General features: G+C 38.0%; 1 protein-coding gene across 3 annotated transcripts in view; it reads left to right on the forward strand.

Moving 5' to 3' along the window:
* The window catches only part of USP25 (ubiquitin specific peptidase 25), a 91,525-nt gene that overhangs the window by 12,171 nt on the left and 59,898 nt on the right, over nt 1-19,456 (forward strand). For all 3 annotated transcript variants that reach the window (XM_069870463.1, XM_069870472.1, XM_069870482.1), the window contains exons 2-4: nt 7,873-7,950; nt 9,051-9,195; nt 18,490-18,613. In XM_069870463.1, coding sequence (XP_069726564.1) covers nt 7,873-7,950; nt 9,051-9,195; nt 18,490-18,613 — 347 coding nt within the window. The remainder of the gene's footprint in view (nt 1-7,872; nt 7,951-9,050; nt 9,196-18,489; nt 18,614-19,456) is intronic.

Below are 19,456 nucleotides of genomic sequence, written 5' to 3' on the forward strand. Positions count from 1 at the left end.
GGATTCCAGAACTGGACACAATAGTTCCGATGAGGTCTCGCAAGAGAGTAATACAGGGACAGTCACGTCCCTCAACCTGTTGGCCATGGCTCTTTTGATGCAGCCCAGGATGTGGTGGGCTTTCTGGGCTGCAAGTGCACATTGCTGGCTCATGTTGAGCTTCTCATTGGTCAGCACCCCCAAGTCCTTCTCTGCAGGGCAGCTCTCAATCACATCATCCCCCACCGTGTACTGAAAACAGGGATTGCCCCGACCTAGGTGCAGGACCCTGCACTTGGCCTTGTTGAACCTCATGGGGTTCTCACTGTCCCACTTCTCCAGCCTGTCCAGGTCCCTCTGGGTGACATCCCATCCTTCCGGTGTGGCAACTGCACCACTCAACTTGATGTCATCTGCAAACTTGCTGAGGGTGCTCTCAATCTCGCTGTCAATATAATTGATGAAGATATTAAACAGCCCTGGTCCCAGTATGGACCCCTGAGGGGCACCAATTGTCATGGATCTGCATCTGGGCTTTGAGCCATTGACCACTACTCTCTGAATATGACCATCCAACCAGTTTCTTATCCACCATGCCATTCACCCATCAAATCCATATTTCTCCAATTTAGAGAGAAGGATGTTGTGGGGGACCATGCCAAAGGCTTTACAGAAGTCAAGCCATTCCCTATCGCTTAGCTGGTGGAGTTGTATGAGGTGAGGTGGGGTCTTTGATACTCACGCCATTAACAGTTGCATAAATGAAATCTTCCTGGACGTGGACACCTAAACCAAGAAGTGGAGAACAGCATACACGGTTTCAGCTCAGGCAGGAGTGGGCTTGAGTGTATGCATTCATTTACATGGTATGTGGCTTTGACCACTGAGGCATGACAGGAGCATCAGATCCCTGTTGCTGTGTAAATTTTATATTCATCTCTTGTTGGAGTAAGTTTTCTGCAATAATGCCTAAGTAGGACTTGTCTCTGACTGGATAAAATCAGGATTAAAATAAAGGCAGAAACCCAGTATATTTTCATAAGGCTGCTGCTCCACAACAATTTAATGTAATGGATATAGGCACAGCCTTAGTTCCGTCCCTCTCCCTTGTCCCACCCCTGCATCTCACTAAGTCAGCAAGAAATTAATTTCAAGCAAAGTGGCTTTCTGATGGTTTATTGAGAGCTGGGGCTGGCTTGCTGGAGGTTCTGGCAAGTGCCAGTGCTGGCTTCAAGGGGAGAGTGGCTCATGACCAGAGAGGGTGGCATCTGGCAACACCACTTTAGGCTGGCCAGCACTGGCAGGAGCTACAGCCTACAAAGGACAGCCTGCTCATCAGAAGCAGCCTGTGGTCTGATGGCACCTTTAAACTTTATTGTGTGCGAGTGTTGCAGAGGGTGGGATTCTACGCAGCTGAGGATGTTTGCAGCTTACGGATTTGGTTGGTTTGTTCCAGTGGAGTTGTCCTTGTTATCAGCAGAGCAAGAATGAAGGGGCTAGCTTGACATTGTTTTCTTGGGAGCTCTTCTGTTTTGTGCAGAACAGGGTAAGATTATCACAATGGTTGTTTGGAAAAAAACCAAAATCAAACCCATAAAAAAGATAAACACTTGAAGGGAGTTGAGAGGTAATTCTAAGTCTGTCAGTAACAGGTAATAAATAGGTGATGAAAGGATTCTGAAGAGCCTCAAAGATGAGCCAGAATAGCATGTATTTGGAGTGATGAGTTAGGCTGTGATTGGGATGCAAAGGAAAATATCTCAAGGCAGGAAGTTAAAATGTGGGGCTTTGCAGCATCCTTTTAGACCTCAGAAAAACAAGATTTCATTACTTGTTTAAAAGGCATGCAAAAGAACATTTTTAATAGCTTCTACAGTAAAATGATGGTGCCCTGCGCAATAGTCTTTCCTGTGAGAAATGTGTACTTTTGCTTCCTTGAAGTAAGTTTGCTCGCAGTGCAGTTGCAGGTGGGCAGGTGTCTGCTTTGCACAAGCTGCTGCTGTAATTGGCAGGTTTTGGCAGTCTGCATGGAGCAGTCCTGGACTGAAAATCTGCAGTCTCTGCGTATGTGGTTTGCTCCCCACAGGTGGTTTTGTCCAAGCCAAAGCTGAGATGCATTTTGTATTTGTGTGTGAATAAAAAAAATATACCTTTACCCACTTTCTTAGTGGATACAGTGTCATGCAAGAGGTTTCACTTTTCAGGACTGAACAAAAGGAAACCCAGTTAGCAGATACTAGGCAAGGGAGCATAATTCTGTGTCTTAGGAAGGTACTGTAAGAATGAACACCTTAAAGCCAGTGCAGAGATGTAACTTGGTCTTTGCACTAGGAAAATACTGCTTTTAAAAATATATACGTACATATATCGGCTTCTTAATTTACCTGTTCATTTATGTATGCTTATTCTGTACACAAGCACAGAAATCTTGAGGAAAGAGATGGTTAAGAGCAAAGCCATGCATCAAAACCTTCTGGAGTCAACTCTGTTTTCCCTGTGTTTCAACCTAATATCTTCATGGAAGGTGGTAGGTTTTACTAGCCTGTTGACCAACAGCATATTTAGTCGATGGTTAATGTATCTATGTTGCTGGAAGCCATAATGCTCAGCAGTGTATGGGGGCCTTTTAAGTGTTCCTGGGAGATATGATTAATGTGGCATAAAATGACTTTCACAGTAGTAATTGAGGGTCTTCAGTGTACTCCTCCTTTGTACATTTCCTATTTTGCGTTTGTAGTAGAAACTGAAAGCCTTTTTACAGAGGATTACATTCCTGTAATCTCTCAGTATTCTCAATACAGCAACATTATTTGAGGAAACTAGCTTATTAGCTACTTGTCTGCAAACAGTACCATTAGCAGGTCCTCAGCATCTTGGGTTGTGTTCGAATTGTCCTGAATAGCATGCAGAAAATATTGAATATTAGTTTTCTTCTAACAAATAGCTCTTATAAATTGATGTTACACTGAAAAGTAAAGTAAGTGAGTTCTGTGTGGAGGAACTGAGGGAAGATGCTGTGTCTTCCACTATTTCGTTTTTGTCTAGTACAAGTATTCATCCCTTGAAGGAAGAGATTCCCGTAGTTCATTTTCACTATGTACTATTTAAATGAACTGTGTAGTGAGGCAGTAGGCTTTGTGTTCTCCTAGTAATGGTTGGACCATCTCATTTATTGCTAAACATACAACTTTTTCTGTGCTTGGAAACTGAAGAGGATTGGTTTGTCTTGTAAGTTTGAAAGTGCTTGTGTTGCAAATACAAATATTTGGATGCTGCCATCAATAAAGCTAAAGCTTACACATGTGCTGCTTCAGAAGCTACAGAGATGAGAAAATAAACAGACTATTTTTCCCCCCCCGAATTTATCTGCAGTAGAATTCAGAATTAGCCAATTTATAAGATTTACCTTATCCAAGAAAATGTTTGTGTAATTGAGCTTTTTGGTCTGATTTTGATAACTTATCAGAGTTTACAGTGCTGTCATGGAACTATTTGGGCACAGCACCTCCCTAAGCAGATAACAGTGTAAATCTTCTTCTGCTTCATTGGTGCTGGCACAGCTACTGAATATGCTATTGTGTGAGCTTACAAACCAGATAATCTTAATTGGGCATTTCCTGAGAGGGAGGGGTGGCTGCAAAAGGAAAAAATTGGAAATAAGGACCTGCATTCCTAATATACAAATTTGGCTTCCATCCAGGAAAATGGGAGCGCTTCCTGTTAGTTAAAATCTTCCAAGAGCTGAAAGCCTGGAGATACATACCACATACCTCTGGGAGTCAGAGGAAGGGGGAAGCCTGGGAATAGCTTGTGCATGAAAGCTCTGGGGAATGAATTTCTGTGTGATGTGGTGGGACTGAGGGGTGTGAGCAGCTGAATCTCAGGGCAGCTTGTAGCATCAGCGGACCATCTCCTTTGCCTGACAAGGGACTTGGGTTGCTCTGCAGTACTTGCATCTGCAGAGTCTGGTGTGACAAACTAGAGCCTTTGTGGTGTTGGGTTGCAATTCAAGCTATATGGATTATGTTTATGTATGTGTTATATATTTGTGTGCATGTATAATGTAACACATTTGGTGGTGCATTCTGCAGATACATGTGGAGCATTGACTCACTAAATTGGAGAATCTGCGTTATACATAAACAATAGAATATGTCATGTGAGTTGGAGGAAAGGATGGCAAATGGAAGTAGGCAGAAAAGCTCTGATGGAACTGAAGTGGGTTTCTTTGTACCAGTAGTTGCACCAGGTTCTATTGGAATAATCTCTTTGGATCTGCATTTTTAAGAGAGAGTTTGCTTATTAAGCTGAACTAAAGTGTAGTGAGTCAGAATTTGAACCTCTACTAATGGAAGCTTGGAAAAAAATAGGGAAGTGGGGAAGAGCTGTGTTGAAAAAAGGAAGCGGCTTGTTTATGTTAGGGGTGCAAGTTGTGTTCTAGATCTCCCTTGCTGATCAGGTTTAGTTAACATACATTAGTGTATTGTTGTAGATGCTTCCGACGTTTGTAAATACTTGTAGGCCAATTTCTTAATTTTTTAGGTTGCTTTAGTGTGATGTGAGGGGTCTTTTTTGTGTTTTTTTTTTGGCAAGCCTTTGAATGAATTATGATCATAACTGTTTAGAATACCTATATTAGTGTTCGTGGGCAGTTGAGGGTCTACATGCTACAGTCACTTCTACTCAAGATAGCCCAAGCTCCAGGAAGATTAAATCTTCTAGGGTAGATGTAATCAGATGTAGCATTAGTAGAAGTAAGGGAGGGTGGCTCCCATTGTGTGTGGAAGTCCATCATAAGTTTTCTATTAAATATAAGTTATAATACAGTAGAGATTTAATTGTTCAGCTGGTGCATTAGAAACTAATCTCCAAACTTCAGTTAGAGGTAGTAATACAATAAAATCTGGGTTTTTTATCATTTTATGTGCCACACTAGCATATACTGAAGGAATATGCGTATAATTCAAAACAAATAAGCTTTGCCCATTTTGACTTTGGCAGTCTAGTGCAGATGTACTAAATTACTTCATTCTTGATGTAACTTTAATCTCATCTCTCTGAATATGAGTATGATTGTATTCCTTAAACTTCTTAAGTGAAAAGAAAAGCAAAAAGAAATTTCTTCTTCTCTGATTGATGAATGAAGAAAGGGTTTGTTGTCATTTGTCATGAAAACAAATAGAATTACCTGTATTAATAGTTTCATGTGTGATAACCTATTGTCAATGTAATAGTAAAGGAGAATAATGGCAGAGTTAAAATCGCAGTCGCAATAACGGTCTGCGCACAGTACAGATGATGCAGGTATGTCAGATTTGAGAGGGGAGAGCAGTGAATGCATGGAAGAGAAGGCCCCCAATCTAATACTGCATTAAGGAGTTTTAAGCTACCCTACACGCTTTCAGAATTGTTTCTGAAGACCTAGTGGTCTATTAGCTAGCAAGTATTAGGAGAACGCATTGATCAGGTGGAGACCGCTGAAATTTTACCTTTTTTGTTGCTTTTTTTTTTTTATCTTTTTCCTCCTCCTTCTAAGGAGGGAAGTGTGTAGTCATTCTTTGACTTCTGTGTGATTTGAAATAACTCAATTAAATGTGGACAAGCTGCCATTAGTGTCTACCTGAAATTACAGTAGTGTCTAAATCATGTGTTCATGTCACCAAAGCAGTTTACTCCGTTTGAAGTATTCAGGATAATAGTTAATTTTCCGCTTAATTTGTAACTATTATGCTTATGGATTTTCTGTGTTGTTCACTCAGTACCAAAATTTCTAAATGGTTATTGAGTGCCCTGAAGTGTCTTTAGGTACTTAAATGATCTCTTGATGAGAAAGGAACATATCTCTGTCTGAGTCTGAGCTGTTAAGTATATATGTCCTCGGGAAGAGGGCCTCGAACCACATCTTTACACCAGAATACTGAAATCTGGGTATAAACTACACATGTCTAGGTTTATAAGTCGCAGCTGTGCTTATAAATTAACAACCAATATTTTGAACTGCTCAGAGATTGTTTGTTGGTAAACTGTCTCTTCTGTTTTTTCTGAACCCCTGTGAACAATGAATATCCTTCAGTCAGCCTTTCTAAGTGTTGTATATACTGTGGAAAATACAGAAATCTGTTATAACTTGTTATAATAATTTATGGTGAAACTGTTTTCCATTTTATTAACCATCACGTTGGTAGGAAGTACAATAAGAAATCCATTTTTCTGCTGTGCACTGCACTCGAATTACTCCTGCTTCTTTTGTAATTACTTTTCCCAAATACTCAGACCTAGGGGCAGGAAACCAACTTTATAGGGGAAACAAGTCCTGCCTTTGTACAGTACTATGAAATGCACAGAGTAAACAAATGAGGGGTGAGAGATGGGGATAGAGGGGGAGTTTGTTTTCCTGCATCACTTCACTTTTCTTGTGCCAATAGTTAAGGGTATTTTTTTGAAAAAAAGGGGCGGGGGGAGGAGGAGGAAGGCAAGATGCATTGTTAGCAATGTCCCTTAGGATCATAAATGAAGGGAAGATTGTGTATGTAATTCATAAACATCCTGAACTATACGCCTTCTATTTCAACTTATTAGGGCATGAAGCAGTGCCTGCCAGGTTAATTTCACACTGCTGAATTCATCATTCATGCAGTTCTTAATTTCCTCTTCTATACAAAGCTGTGATAAGGAGAGAAGCAGTGTATTTGAATATTTGATTCCAAATAATTAATTCTAAAGAAAAGCATTTTAGAAGTAGCTGCAAGACAATTAGAGTTGTTTTTTTCAGTTGAATTTGGAGAATAACATGAGAAAGTTTATTTGTTGCTGACAGGAATTATTCTTTTTGTCTAACAAACAAACCCTTGTACTTTAACAAATTTTTCTCTTTTATAGATAAAACTATTGTTTTGAGTTCAAGATGTAGTGGGCAAACAATAAAATAGAAAAGCCTCTTGCAAATACCACCAAGCTTTTCTCCTTTTCCCATCTACCAAAGGGAAGAATGTTAGCGTGGAAAAGTGGTCAGTCCTCTGGTTCTTCATGGTTTTAATGTTTAAAACGGTTTTAATGGTTAGCTGGAGTTCAAGAATTTTTCCAGGCTACTGCCTGCTTTTTGTGTCTGTGATGTGATATCTACAGAATTTTTTTGAGGTGGAGGGAAGCCTCAAAATTCATATTTATTGAATATTTTATAGACTAATATCCTCTTTCTCTTTTCTAACTCCCAAGTGTTACTTGAAATTCAGTCACAGACACTGTCTTATGTTGTGATTTGAGAGAGCTGCATTCAGCTAGTCTAGGAAGGTGATTAAGGTGAGTTCCTTAAGTTTTGCTTTAGTCTTGAGAAACTCTTGGTTTATGTGGATATTTTTATAGCCTTTCTGTTAAAACATCTAAATAATCAGTAAAGATAAATCTCTTAGTTTTGATGTTGGAATTGCTGGCAATTGAGTATGTTAAGAAAATAGTAGGATTGAGAGTAATTGGGAGTTGAAGGAATTCGGTCAACTATTTCTCGTCCTGCTTTTGAAGACTGATGCTATGAAGTTTTATTTAAGAGGGCCAGTTGTGGCTTTATATAGGTGCCTTAAGCCCATGTTGCATAACCTCCCATATCATCAATTTTTGGGGGTTATGGTTTCTGGTTTTTGTGGGTGTTTTGTTTGTTTGTTTTAAAGCCAAACTCCACCAAAATGCACCACAGAAAAACATTACATTTGGGAATTAAAAGTGCCTGAGTTGCAGGATCCAAGACAAACGTGAATAACAAATGTTATTCCTCTTTGTGGCACATAAAGCTTATATGGTGATACTTTTAAATGTTTATAATAGAGAAGCATACTCTTGTAAGTATATTGACTTTGTTGTTATTTGGCTCTTATTGTGATGATCTGTTTTTGTTTTTAGCACCAGCAAACATTTTTAAATCAACTGAGGGAGATCACTGGTATCAATGACATCCAGGTACTACAACAGGCACTGAAGGTAAGATGAATGTATCTTACTTGTAGCTGAATGTATCATACTTGTAGCTGAATGTGTACATCTTTTAACTGCCTGTGAAAGCTATGAAGCTCACCCTTTCTTATGTATCTTCCTTTCCTTCCTTTCCATTCACAGTTTGAACACTTTTTAGATGTATTTCAGGGGGGAAAAAAGCAAATAATGATGGCTTGTTCATTTTAGAAGGACTCTTGATTTCTTTTGGTACTGACATAAAAATTAATCTGCTGTTCAAAAATGGTAATGCAGGAATGATGAGACTTGCCTTTACCTTCTGCCTCAAGTGTTTTGTGGTGCTGTGGTGCTACTGTAGCTGCTCAACTCCTGATGAGTTAAATCTTGTTTTCTTGTCAAGGTGGATTTAAGTTTTCTGTGATGGCAGGAGGTCCTGCTCAGTATGTAGAATCAAGAACTCTTCTTGAACTTGCCACCCTTTGCTAATTTGCCATAGTTTTACTGTTGGTTTTTTTTTTAAACACTTATGAATTCTTTTGCAGCACAGAATAGTTCTTTGATGCAAGTAGAGAATGTCAGGTCTTTTTGCATTCTGTTTTCCCAAATATATGTATAAATCAAATCAAATAAAAAAAGTCTTGTCTTTCTCAAGCAGATCTTTTTAGCTGTTTATAGATGATAAAAAATAATCAGTGAATTTAAATGAGATATATATACATGTATATAGTTGTTGTGTCAGAATAAGTCACGTACACAACTACACCTCAAAAGCCAGTTACTTCTGGCTTTAAAAATGAAGTGGTAGATTTTTCAGAAGAATTCAGCTGACTGCTGTTGAAAACTGAGAGTATGCTGATTGTGCTTGTTGAGGGGTTGACTAAAACTAGTTTTTTTCTGAAATAAGAGGATTTTTACCTAAGTAAATTTTTATAAGATGTTTTGTGTTTATTTTAGTTAAAAATAGCGAATTATGCAGAACATGTCAAGTTTGTAAACTTTCCTTTTTAATATTTCACCTGAAAATGTCGTTGATATTTTAAGTTGCTTGTTCTGTTGTCCTTCACTGTTAATAAAGATTTAAAAAGGCTGAGGGGACTCTTAATTTCCTGTTCTATTCATGTTTAAAGGACAGCAATGGTAATCTGGAGTTGGCTGTGGCTTTCCTCACTGCGAAGAATGCCAAAGTTCCCCAGCTAGAGGAGGCAACTTACTATCAAACAGCCCTTCCTGGAAATGACAGATACATCAGCGTGGGCAGCCAGGCAGACACTAGTAGGTATTTTTTCTTTTCATAAACTTAAAGACAAGGAACTAAAAGCTTGCCTGTGACTATGAGATGGCTGTTAATCTGCTGATAATTCTTACATAACAATTTTTGGATTGTTACATATTCTTCCTTTCGTTATTTCAGTGTACTTTTTAAATTTTAGATATACTTAAGCATTACCTTTACATGTACATATGGTAGTGATCAGAGAGTAAATAACGGGGTTTTCATTCTTTTTTTCCTTTTTATTTCCTCCTATTACAGCATTTTGAGGTCATTTAATTTAAGGCAAAAGCTGGATACTCTTTTGTCAAAACAAAATAAAATCAGAGTGGAGCCTCTAGATGCCTGTCTTAGGAATATTAAGCTTTAGCATTTTAAGCATAATTTCTCCCTGACAGGGATGACTTTCACAAAGAGAGAGGCAAGAAGGGGTGCATTTTGTAGTAAGAAAGCAGTTATTTTAAATTAATATTAAATATACTTAATTTTAAGCAATTTTATGTAGTTGATGCAGGAGATCCGACAGCTTGTATTTCTCTGAGCCTTGTTGGTTCTATTCCTTTGCTTAAGCGTGTAGTCATTTCTATGGGAGGAAAAGATGTTAAACGTGTTCCACAAATAAATGCGGGAAATAACATAGAAGAAGTAGGCAAAGGAAATTTTGTAGTCAGATTAATTTCTATAAAACCTTAGTTTCTTGATACTGTATTTATGTTCCAACATTCTAAACAAGGATGTAGACTATTTTAATTATATATTGATCCTTTGACCATACATGCAGGACGTCTATGTAGCTTTTATTAGAGGAGTAAAATTATGTAGATTCACCTATAGGAGGATTTTCCCCCTCTTCATTTCACTTACGTTGGAGTGGTGCCATTGTAAAGTTTAGTTGGATCTCCTTACTGTGTGTACAGTTGTCTTTTTGTCTCTGACATCTTGATGTAAACATTTTCTAACTTTTCTATTTTTAATTTTTTTTTAATTTGAAATGAGTTTATGCTCAACATAAGCATAAACTCTCAAAGCATAAGCGTAAGATCTCAAAACTACATTTTAATCCTGGGTGTTACTAACAACCCCATATAAAATGCACTGAGTGCATTATAGGTAGTTGGATTATCCCCCACTAAGCTTTGGGGGGAGGGGGTTATTTTTGTTTTTTTTTGTTTCTTTTTTCTTCTCCCCTTCAGAAAGAAAATACACACGAAATCCCACATGTAGTTAATTTGCAATGTCAGAAAGTTGACATTGAGGAAATTGAGACTGTTTGCAAGACTTGACACTTGTCATAGTCTCCAGTACTGAAGATCTACTATAGCAGTGGAATAGTAAGCTGGATTCTCTTGCAGTCTGTGTTTAATTAGATTTGTTAGCAATCGTATTAATTGATGTGTTTAGTTTTGCTGCCACTTACTGTGCTATACAACCTTATTGAAGATATGATGTGACCAGGGATATGAGAGGGGAGAGTGAAGCCTGTGAAGTCTACATTACCCATCAAACTGATGGTCAAACTGAAAAAGTAAGTCTTGAGTTGCACATTCCAAGCTGAATTTCAGGATTCTTCTCTGTTCTGGAAGGCTGAAGGCAGATCAAGATTCTTTACAGCTATATAGCAGTACAAGTCAGTAATCAAGAAGTGGCAACTGCTGTGGAAAAAGCAGACAGAGGTTTGGGTTTTTTTAAAATCTATTTTTTACATCTTTAGTGTCTGGTCAAAGCCTCACTGGCAACAACGATGGGTTGTTTGCTAGTCTTTGCTGTCTTAGTTAGACTGAAAACATGTTATGAGGTAAAGGTGTCTTGGTTAGCTTTTCCTCACACTGGAGGACTCATGGGGCAAGAACTAAACACCTACAGTGGAACAAAAGTCTAGACCAATCTGACCATAGAGCCACACGCCTCCCCCTCCCCACTTGGAGATCTAGTGGCAGCTTCTTGCAGAAACCTACAACACTTCTGTTGTGATCTGCTTGCCTGTAACTATTTTGATCATGAATTTAAAAAAATGAAGTACTCTTAAAATGGATGAATTTCAGGGCCCACTGTTAGTAAGTGCTGTTATGTAAGAGAGTATGGTGAAAGACAACAGATGACTTGGGAGAAGGGAATGGAAGGGTGGACATAGATGGAAAACATATTCAGCAATGATAGCTCCAACCATCAGTGTTCCTTTCTGCAAAGAACACTATTAGCACTTCTCAGTAACGATGCTGAGTTGCTGACAGTATCCTGCCTTTCAAATCTGACTCCCGTTTACTGTCCCACGTAGGTGTAATTACATGAAGGTAATTATAGCTCACCCTTACTGTTCCTTACTGCATAACTAGCTCTGTGCATTTGGAACTTAAAATGTTATGAGTCACCAAGCTTCATGGTCCTGCCGAGTTAAGTCATCCAAACTAGGATGAGAGGAAGTTATAGATAAATATCAGAACTGTCTTTTATGCCACAGAAACCCTCCAGCCACTTACAAAGGCTTTCAGATGTATACCTTCCATAAAGGTATATCAAATATATTCTGTGGGCTTGACTGACTAAATTTCTTTGAAACAGTTACTTAGTCAAAGGGTAAAGTAAAAAAATATGTGTATGCCTTAATGATCAAGGCTTAGCCTGGATTGTGCACGGGCTTTTCTAATAACGATAGCTGTCACTTAGCTGTTTGAGAGTTGAATTCTGTATTTTGGAAGGTGTAAGGAAACCGTTTTTTTCTTATTAGCAAATGCAACAGTTCAGCGGCTGCATAAAGAGTTTGCATAAATACATAAAATTTACTCTTCTTTAAAAGCAAAGGCTGACTTGCACAATCAGTGTTATTCATGATGCTTGCCTGTTCAAAATGGCATATGCAAGCACCTGCAAGTGTAGCTTTTTTACGTCGAGTGATGCATACTTGACCTATCTGATGCCTTTGCAAAGTTAGTGATACTCTTGGATTTTTTTTTTTTCCCCTTTCTGTAGTCTGTTAGTGAGCAGAAAGTACTTAAGCATTAGATTTACAGTGTACAAAAGAACACCTTTAATCTAAGATTGCTTAAGTCTTCTGCTTAGTAGCATAAATACTAGGCACTGCACTTAAAGCAAATCAAAAGAAGCTTGGTTGTGCTTTCCAGTAATTTTACTTCATTGATTTCTCTAGAAACCTTTTTTTCCCATTTGAAGTAATTCAGTGTTTTTTCATCTGTGGCTACACGACAGAACTGTTGTATTGCTAAGCATATATCGATTTCCTTCTCATTTGAGAAACTAGCAGAAACCAGGGTTAAAGGAAGCAGCAGAATGAAGAGAGGACATTTATTTTAGAAGTTTAATTGTCTTCCAGTGAAATAGCTGTCAAGACAAATACTCTCTCTTCTTTTGAAAACTAGAAATTCTTTTTCACAAAAAATAAATTATTAGTCTTTTGCAATTGCACATTCCACAGTTGAAACAAGATATTTCAAGCCTTTTTATAAGGACACAATACAATGTAACTAGAACATGACACACACTCACCAACTTGAGGGTTGAAGATTTCCTTGCTTCTAGGGACCTGGCTTTTTGTATTTTCATGTTCCTAGAGATTGAGCTTTTGTGTAGGTTTCAAGAGTAATTAGGTCAGCTCTTTCTAATGAGGTAGATTTAACTGCACCCAGACCCTCCTGGAGTGACCTTTATATAACATTTCTTAAAAAAACTTCTGTTGTAGAGACCTGAAAATTTTATACAGTAATTGGTTGTGATTATTCACTGTCCTTACTTTTAGACTCCTAATGTCTTGCCTAAATCCCACTTTCTGCAAGTTAAGTCCTTTATTCTTCGTGTTATCCTCTGTGGAGGTTATAGTACACTCTATTGCTTTTATCTCTGAAGTGTTGCATGCTGGTGTATCGTAATGTCTTCTCAGACTTTCTGAGATCTAAACTAAGCAGCCGAAATTCTTTCCAAGTCTGTGGATGCATTTTCTATGCCTATTGTCAATTTTTCTTCCTCTCTTCTAGACCTTCTCTAAAGGGTTCTCCCTTTTGGGGAACTGTGGCACTGAGAACAATAACCAAGACTTCAGCTGAGCTCTTAAGAGAAATGTGTGAATGTCCATGAATGTCTATGTAGTACTCTGACAGTACGCCTCAGTGGAACGCTTCATATTTTCTTTAACATTGTCATGTGAATTGCAGGTGGAACATGAATCACCTGCAAGTTCTAGATCCTTCTTGGCACAAGTCCTAGTCAGTCCTTGTTGTATAGCTGTGCATTTTCTTGTGCATTTTCTTGTTTCTGTGAGTAGAATTTGACAGTAGTTTCTTCTGTCAATTTATGTAACTTGGATATCACTGTGTCTTCATGATGTTTCCTTCTATTTCAGGGATTATTTGTGTCATTTCCACACAGAGAGTGTATCCAGCTTCATGTAGCAGAGTCCCTGCTTCAAAATGTCAGGAGTCTTGTATCTTGAGGTCCTCCTTCCATCTCAAAGATTCAGTTGATCCTCTGTTCCATGACTACCTCTCTCCTTCCCTCCCCTATCAGTGTGACAATCATCAGTTTAAGGTGTTAGCATCCTAGCACAGTGTAAACGCAGCCAAGATGATGAAGGTTCTGTAAGACACTGGTAGCTAACGTTTGCTGGCTCTTTCATCAGCAGAGTAGTTTGGGTTCGCTAAGCGGCTGTTGGGATGCTCTGTGTTCTTTCCACAGCTAGTTTTAACCAAAACTGTCATATACAGCCAATTAAATTAATTTTTCAAGTGGACTTTCAAGACCAACATGATGTTTAATGTTGCAGAATAGACAGTAAAATATAGGATCTTACTTAGCTCTGTTTGTAGTAAACAAGACTGATGTAGTCTCAACTTCTTTTTCTTTTTTTTTTTCCCGTTTTTATATTGTTGATATGTTGAAATTGGAGTCTTGCTGAATTTCCATACTTGGCACCTGTTTACTGAATGCATCGGGCCTGCCCCTTAATTTTCCTCTCCTTGTGCCAGCAGGCGTGTCACTGGTTGTTTATTGCCTGTCACTGGGTTCAACTTCTACTTCAGATCTGTCTCTCATGCCAAGTTTCCCAGCCTACTTAACTTTGAAGCTCCTACTCTCTGCCTCTTCCTGCTATAAGTAACAAATCAATAATGCAGTAATTATTTTAATGACTTAGGCAATTTCCAAATTATAACCATTTATTTAAATGATGGTGGAAACTTCCTATGTAAACAGATTGATAAGAAGTTGTTTTAGAAAAGAAGGTAGATATCTATCTATCCATCTATCTACCCATCGATCTGCTGCTATATATAGTGTGTGCATTTACAATGTATACATTAGCACATTTGTCACGAATTTCAATGTATGACTTAAAATTTCTTTGTAGAATTACAGACTATGTCAAACTCCCTGGATCTTAAGTACCAGAAGCACTTAGTATTATATTATAATATTTTAATCAAAAAATATATTTCTTAGTAAAACACTTGATTAATTCTGCATATTAATTTCATTTGACTAAATGTTATGAAGGACCTAAGCCAGCCTTTTTTGATGAGCAGCTTCATTGTTCATTAAGAATCTTTTTAGAAGCAAAATTTTTTGTTTCTTTAGTATTCTATGGCTTAGTTAAGAATGTTTGCATTTTCTAAGGCCATGAGGCATACAATAAAAATTACCTCTATGAAGACGAGCCACTGAGATCTAAAGTTTTACAAAAGGTTTGCAAAATCACCATATGTAAATTGAAGTCTGGTACTATGAAATTGGATAAGTGGCATTGTTTTTAATGCCTTTTATGAAATGCATCCTTCAACCTGTCACAGGAAACTCGTGTGTCTGATAAATACTTTGCGTAAAAGTTGACTGCTTTTTTTTTTGTCTTCAAACTCAGATCTTGAACACAGAAATCAGTTGGTCACATGGGAAACTTGAGTAGATCAGTTTTGTGGATGAATTCCACTAATAATTACTGTAAAATAAACAGTCATAGGTTTGATTAAGAGAGAAGGCAAAGTAGTCATAGTTGTAGAAAAACTGCTTGAAATTTTGATATCCTTTCGCTAAAAAAAAGGGAAATCCCCATGTTGACAAAACATGAAGGTACTTTTAAACACACCTTCCCACTCCACCAAACCTGCATAAATTTCATGTACTATATGTATGTGTATAATCTGTAACTAACTTGACAGGATTGCAAAATGTACAGTCAAGCTGATAAATAAATTTTTTTTAAAAAAGAAGAGTTTAGTCTCCGATTGTTCCCTTGCTGTTATGACTTCTATTGAGTTTTCTTCTTTATAATCCTGTGATTTAAGATTCAAGTCTTGGGTGAGCTGTTGCAGCTTTAATGAGTTACTGGGTTAGCTGAAGTGCTGAAAAAGACCTTGGGCCTGCTCCAATTACTGCAAATGGGTTAAAATACAGTAGCTTAAATCTCCTAAACATTTTGATTTTACATTTGCTACAAACAAAAACTTTACACAGAGTATGTTACCATGGATCAGCTGATATTTAGAAGTGTATTTTTCTGACATAAGCTATGCTAGGTAAACATTCTATGACATGAATAAATGGCACCACTCGTGTGGTGATAGTATCTGGCGGACAGTGTTCACTGTGTTGTCTTTTCTTATGCAGATCAGGAACAATATATATGTGAAAACAACATTTTTATTGTCTGGTCCAAAACCTATGCATGCGAAAGGAAACTGTTTCTTGAAAGCAAGTGGAAGTCAAAGATTTGAGGTTTAAATATTAAAGTGATGGAATCACTGGTAATATGAATTATAATAAACTTATGAATACATGGAGTGGTGGTATATATTAATAAAGATTAAGGAGCTAGGGAGGTGCAAAGCAGCTGAATAATTTAATGAAAGTGTGAGTTGGAGTTGACCATGATAGCATGTTTTTTGTGTGATGGGGTTTGTTTTTTCCTTTTTTTTTAGTGTAACAATGGGAGCTTTTGTTAAACTGATAACCTAACTGCAAGTTATGTGATCTTCTCTGGAAAACACTCCCCATATAAAGGAACTTACTTTCTTCTTTGTTGTTGTGTAAGAATTTCATCGCTCTTATCTGACTAGAGACTAGCAAAAGGAATATTTCCTGCTGTAAGCAGGTGGTTGGAGTAATTCCATCTTTCTCCATCAGTATGTGTGCCTGCTGTTCTGAGGTTTAATCCATCTTCATTTCTGACCACTATTACTACTTAGAGAAAAACAACTTGTCTCCAGTGGAGATGAGGTGCTTGTGTGTGACTACCTGCAAATGGGTAGAAAATGAAGCACCACATATTAGAGCATAATAGGTACAGTGGGTATTCATGGGATCCTCTCATTGCTGTTGACCTTTCTTCTGCTCTTGAGCTGTAGAAGAGAGCCATGCTTGCGTGTGACCCAGGTTCAGGTATTATTTTAGCCTGAAATATGTTTTTTCAGCATAGCAGCTCATATATCAAAACTCCTTTGGGTGGGACTTCTAGACTTCTGCTGGTGGTTCTTGTAATTGCTTTAATACTTCTGAAGGAGAATTTAAGGCATCTGAGTTGAAAATATCCTGATATGCTGCGTGATCTGAGCTGACTATAAAAGACACAAGAATAAAATTGTGGGGTTTGTGAGGTGCTGGTTTTGTGGTCATAGTGTGTTTTCCATAATTCCAGGTAATGACAGGTTGTCCAGTTTACTTTCTAGTCAAGAGTGATTCCTTTAAAAGCTTACGAAATAAAATAGAAATTCAACCATCTTTGTTTGGGGGCGGAAAGGGCTAAGTTGAAAGCTAGTTTTTGAAGACACTGGTGTTAAGAGAAACACTTCTTTTACAACTTCTCTTAAGTTTCAGCTTTCCATGAGGACAAGTCATCCAATTTCCTGTTCATACACAGCTATGGCAATGATTTTTGTATCATAAAGTACAGTGTTTTACTTTGATCCAATTAGAAATGTCACAGACGAGTAAACTTTGGGAAACAGAGGAAGCTATCCCTACAGTGAGTCAGCCCATCCAGGAGAAAATTCAGAGACTAGGTGGAGCTCTTTGGGTATGAGCGATTGAGCTGGCCTCTGGAAGGAGAGATGCAGGCAAGCTGCTCATCTCTGTAAGCAAACACAGGTTTTGAACCTGTATCTGTCTCTAGGAGAGTCTTTTAGTTTCTACTGTCCAAACACCAGACTGGAGTCCCTTTTCTACGTCTTTGGGTAAACTTTGGCCTTTGAGGGAGGAGGCTGAAGCCAGCCAATGCTCCACATGCATGTCTGTCTAATATTGCACATAAAAGTCTCCTTTTGTGCTTTCTCCACTTTTCTGTCTGGATGACTTGGAAAAAAAGAGGCTTTTGGCCCTCAAAATTGTGATAACCAATGACCTTGGCTTTCCTGAAGGTCTTGTGCAGTTGATAGACATTATCGTTGGACCTGTCTGCTCTGAAAGCGTGGCTGTGGCAAATGTGGGGATGATTGGTGTCATGGTGTGATACGAGTAGAGAAATTTTTCCTTGTTTAGGAGGGGAAGTGCTGTTACTACCCTCAGGAAATGGGGAGGGGGTTACAGAGGATGGTAGTATTTGATTCTTTAGATAATGGAAGCTGGAGAGGAAAGCAGAAGTAAAGTTGTTTTCATCTTCATTATTCAGTCAGTAGGTCATCCAGCATTTCCCATATGTCTAAGTACGGATCCTCATTTCAACTTCAGTATTTTTCTTAATTATCCTGTTGAGATGGGATACTTCTAGTAGACAGAAATTGCACTTAAATCCATTAAGAAAAGGAATGCATGAACAGGATAGAAAAGAATTACGTAAGGAACTCCCCCATGTGTTATGAAACCTTATGAAAGTATTTGGCTCTCTAGTGCACAGAAGCAGAATTTGGGGTTGTATTGGGAAAACTCTGCACGTATTCCTCCATGAGGAGGGAAAAAACCCGATGCTTGGATAAGATATCCTCTTGAAGAGAAGGTTGTCTTCATATGTTCATATGCAATTGATTATGGTAGCTGAAGTAATACATTTAAGTATATTGCTTTAAGAGGTTATTTCAGAAACTATGGATTCCTAAATTTGTCCTATAGCTTTGTGAAGCTTTAAGATCGTTAGGAGGAAGAAAGACTATCGCCCATTGTCTCTTGGGAAGAGCAAGCTGCTGAAGGTTTTTATTTGGCTAGGAGGTGAAAGAGAGTCATTAGCAGGATTAGTGGTTGGAAGGGTGCAGGAGGGATGGACTGGAATGGCACTCAGCAATCCACATGGGCTCTCTCTCCTCTACAGTAAAACTTGCCTTTCATTCTGTTTCACTTTTAATTTTGAGAAAGATAGTTTTGCTTTTCAGATGTGATTGATCTCACTGGAGATGATAAAGATGATCTTCAGAGGGCAATTGCCTTGAGTTTGGAGGAATCAAACAGGGCATTCAGGGAGACTGGAATAACAGATGAGGAACAAGCCATTAGCAGGTAAACGAACAACTTATATAAAGCAGAAATTAAATTAAAGAGTTGGAGATTGGCCTGTATTGTTTTTTTAACTTTTAATTTAACAAAGAATAACTTGTTTACTTTCACTTGTGCTACTGATATGCCTGGCTTCAGGATGTTGCTTTAATGTATTGTATGTTCTACACTGGAAAACAGTCTGTTACGTGTTTGCTAGGGTTTAATAGTATGTTTCATGTTGATGTGTTTGTTAAAATATTGAGGAAGTGAATGGAGATAGAGGATTACAGTCATATTTAAGTAGGATCTAAAACTAAATGTTTCTCCTGTGTATCAGGTAAACAGCAATGAAAAATATAATTAAGCTAATAAATTCTTTGTTCTGTTTCTTGCCGTGTTCGCTTTACAGTAACATTTGCTTACCTCTGTGCTAAGGCTGAGATTGAGGAAGGGGATAGTAATGCTATGACTTGAGTATACTAAGAGGAGCTGCTGTATTTTAGCTGAACTATGTTATTAACCTATTAAACAAATAGGATTTAAAGGCTTTGTGTTTAGTTAACTTCTTAGTTTAAAGTTTTATGAACTTAACTTTCTCAAGCTGGATGTAATAAGAGTTTAAGTTAACTTTTGATCAGATTTTACAGTGACTTTTTGTACAATGTGTATGTTTATATGAAAATTTAAATATAATTCTGAAATATTTGGGACTTGAACTAAGACTGAGTGTAGGGTTATATGGGAAGAATGTTGTTTTCTTTTCATCCCTGGCTGGCCTTGGGAGGGATGTTTGGGTTCTTTCATCTGTTGCTGGTCTTGTTCTAGGGGAAGGGGCAGTGATTTGAGCCTTGTGTTACAAGGTTA

This window comes from Phaenicophaeus curvirostris, chromosome 1, assembly GCF_032191515.1.
Source record: "Phaenicophaeus curvirostris isolate KB17595 chromosome 1, BPBGC_Pcur_1.0, whole genome shotgun sequence".
NCBI classification, from domain to species: Eukaryota; Metazoa; Chordata; class Aves; order Cuculiformes; family Cuculidae; genus Phaenicophaeus; species Phaenicophaeus curvirostris.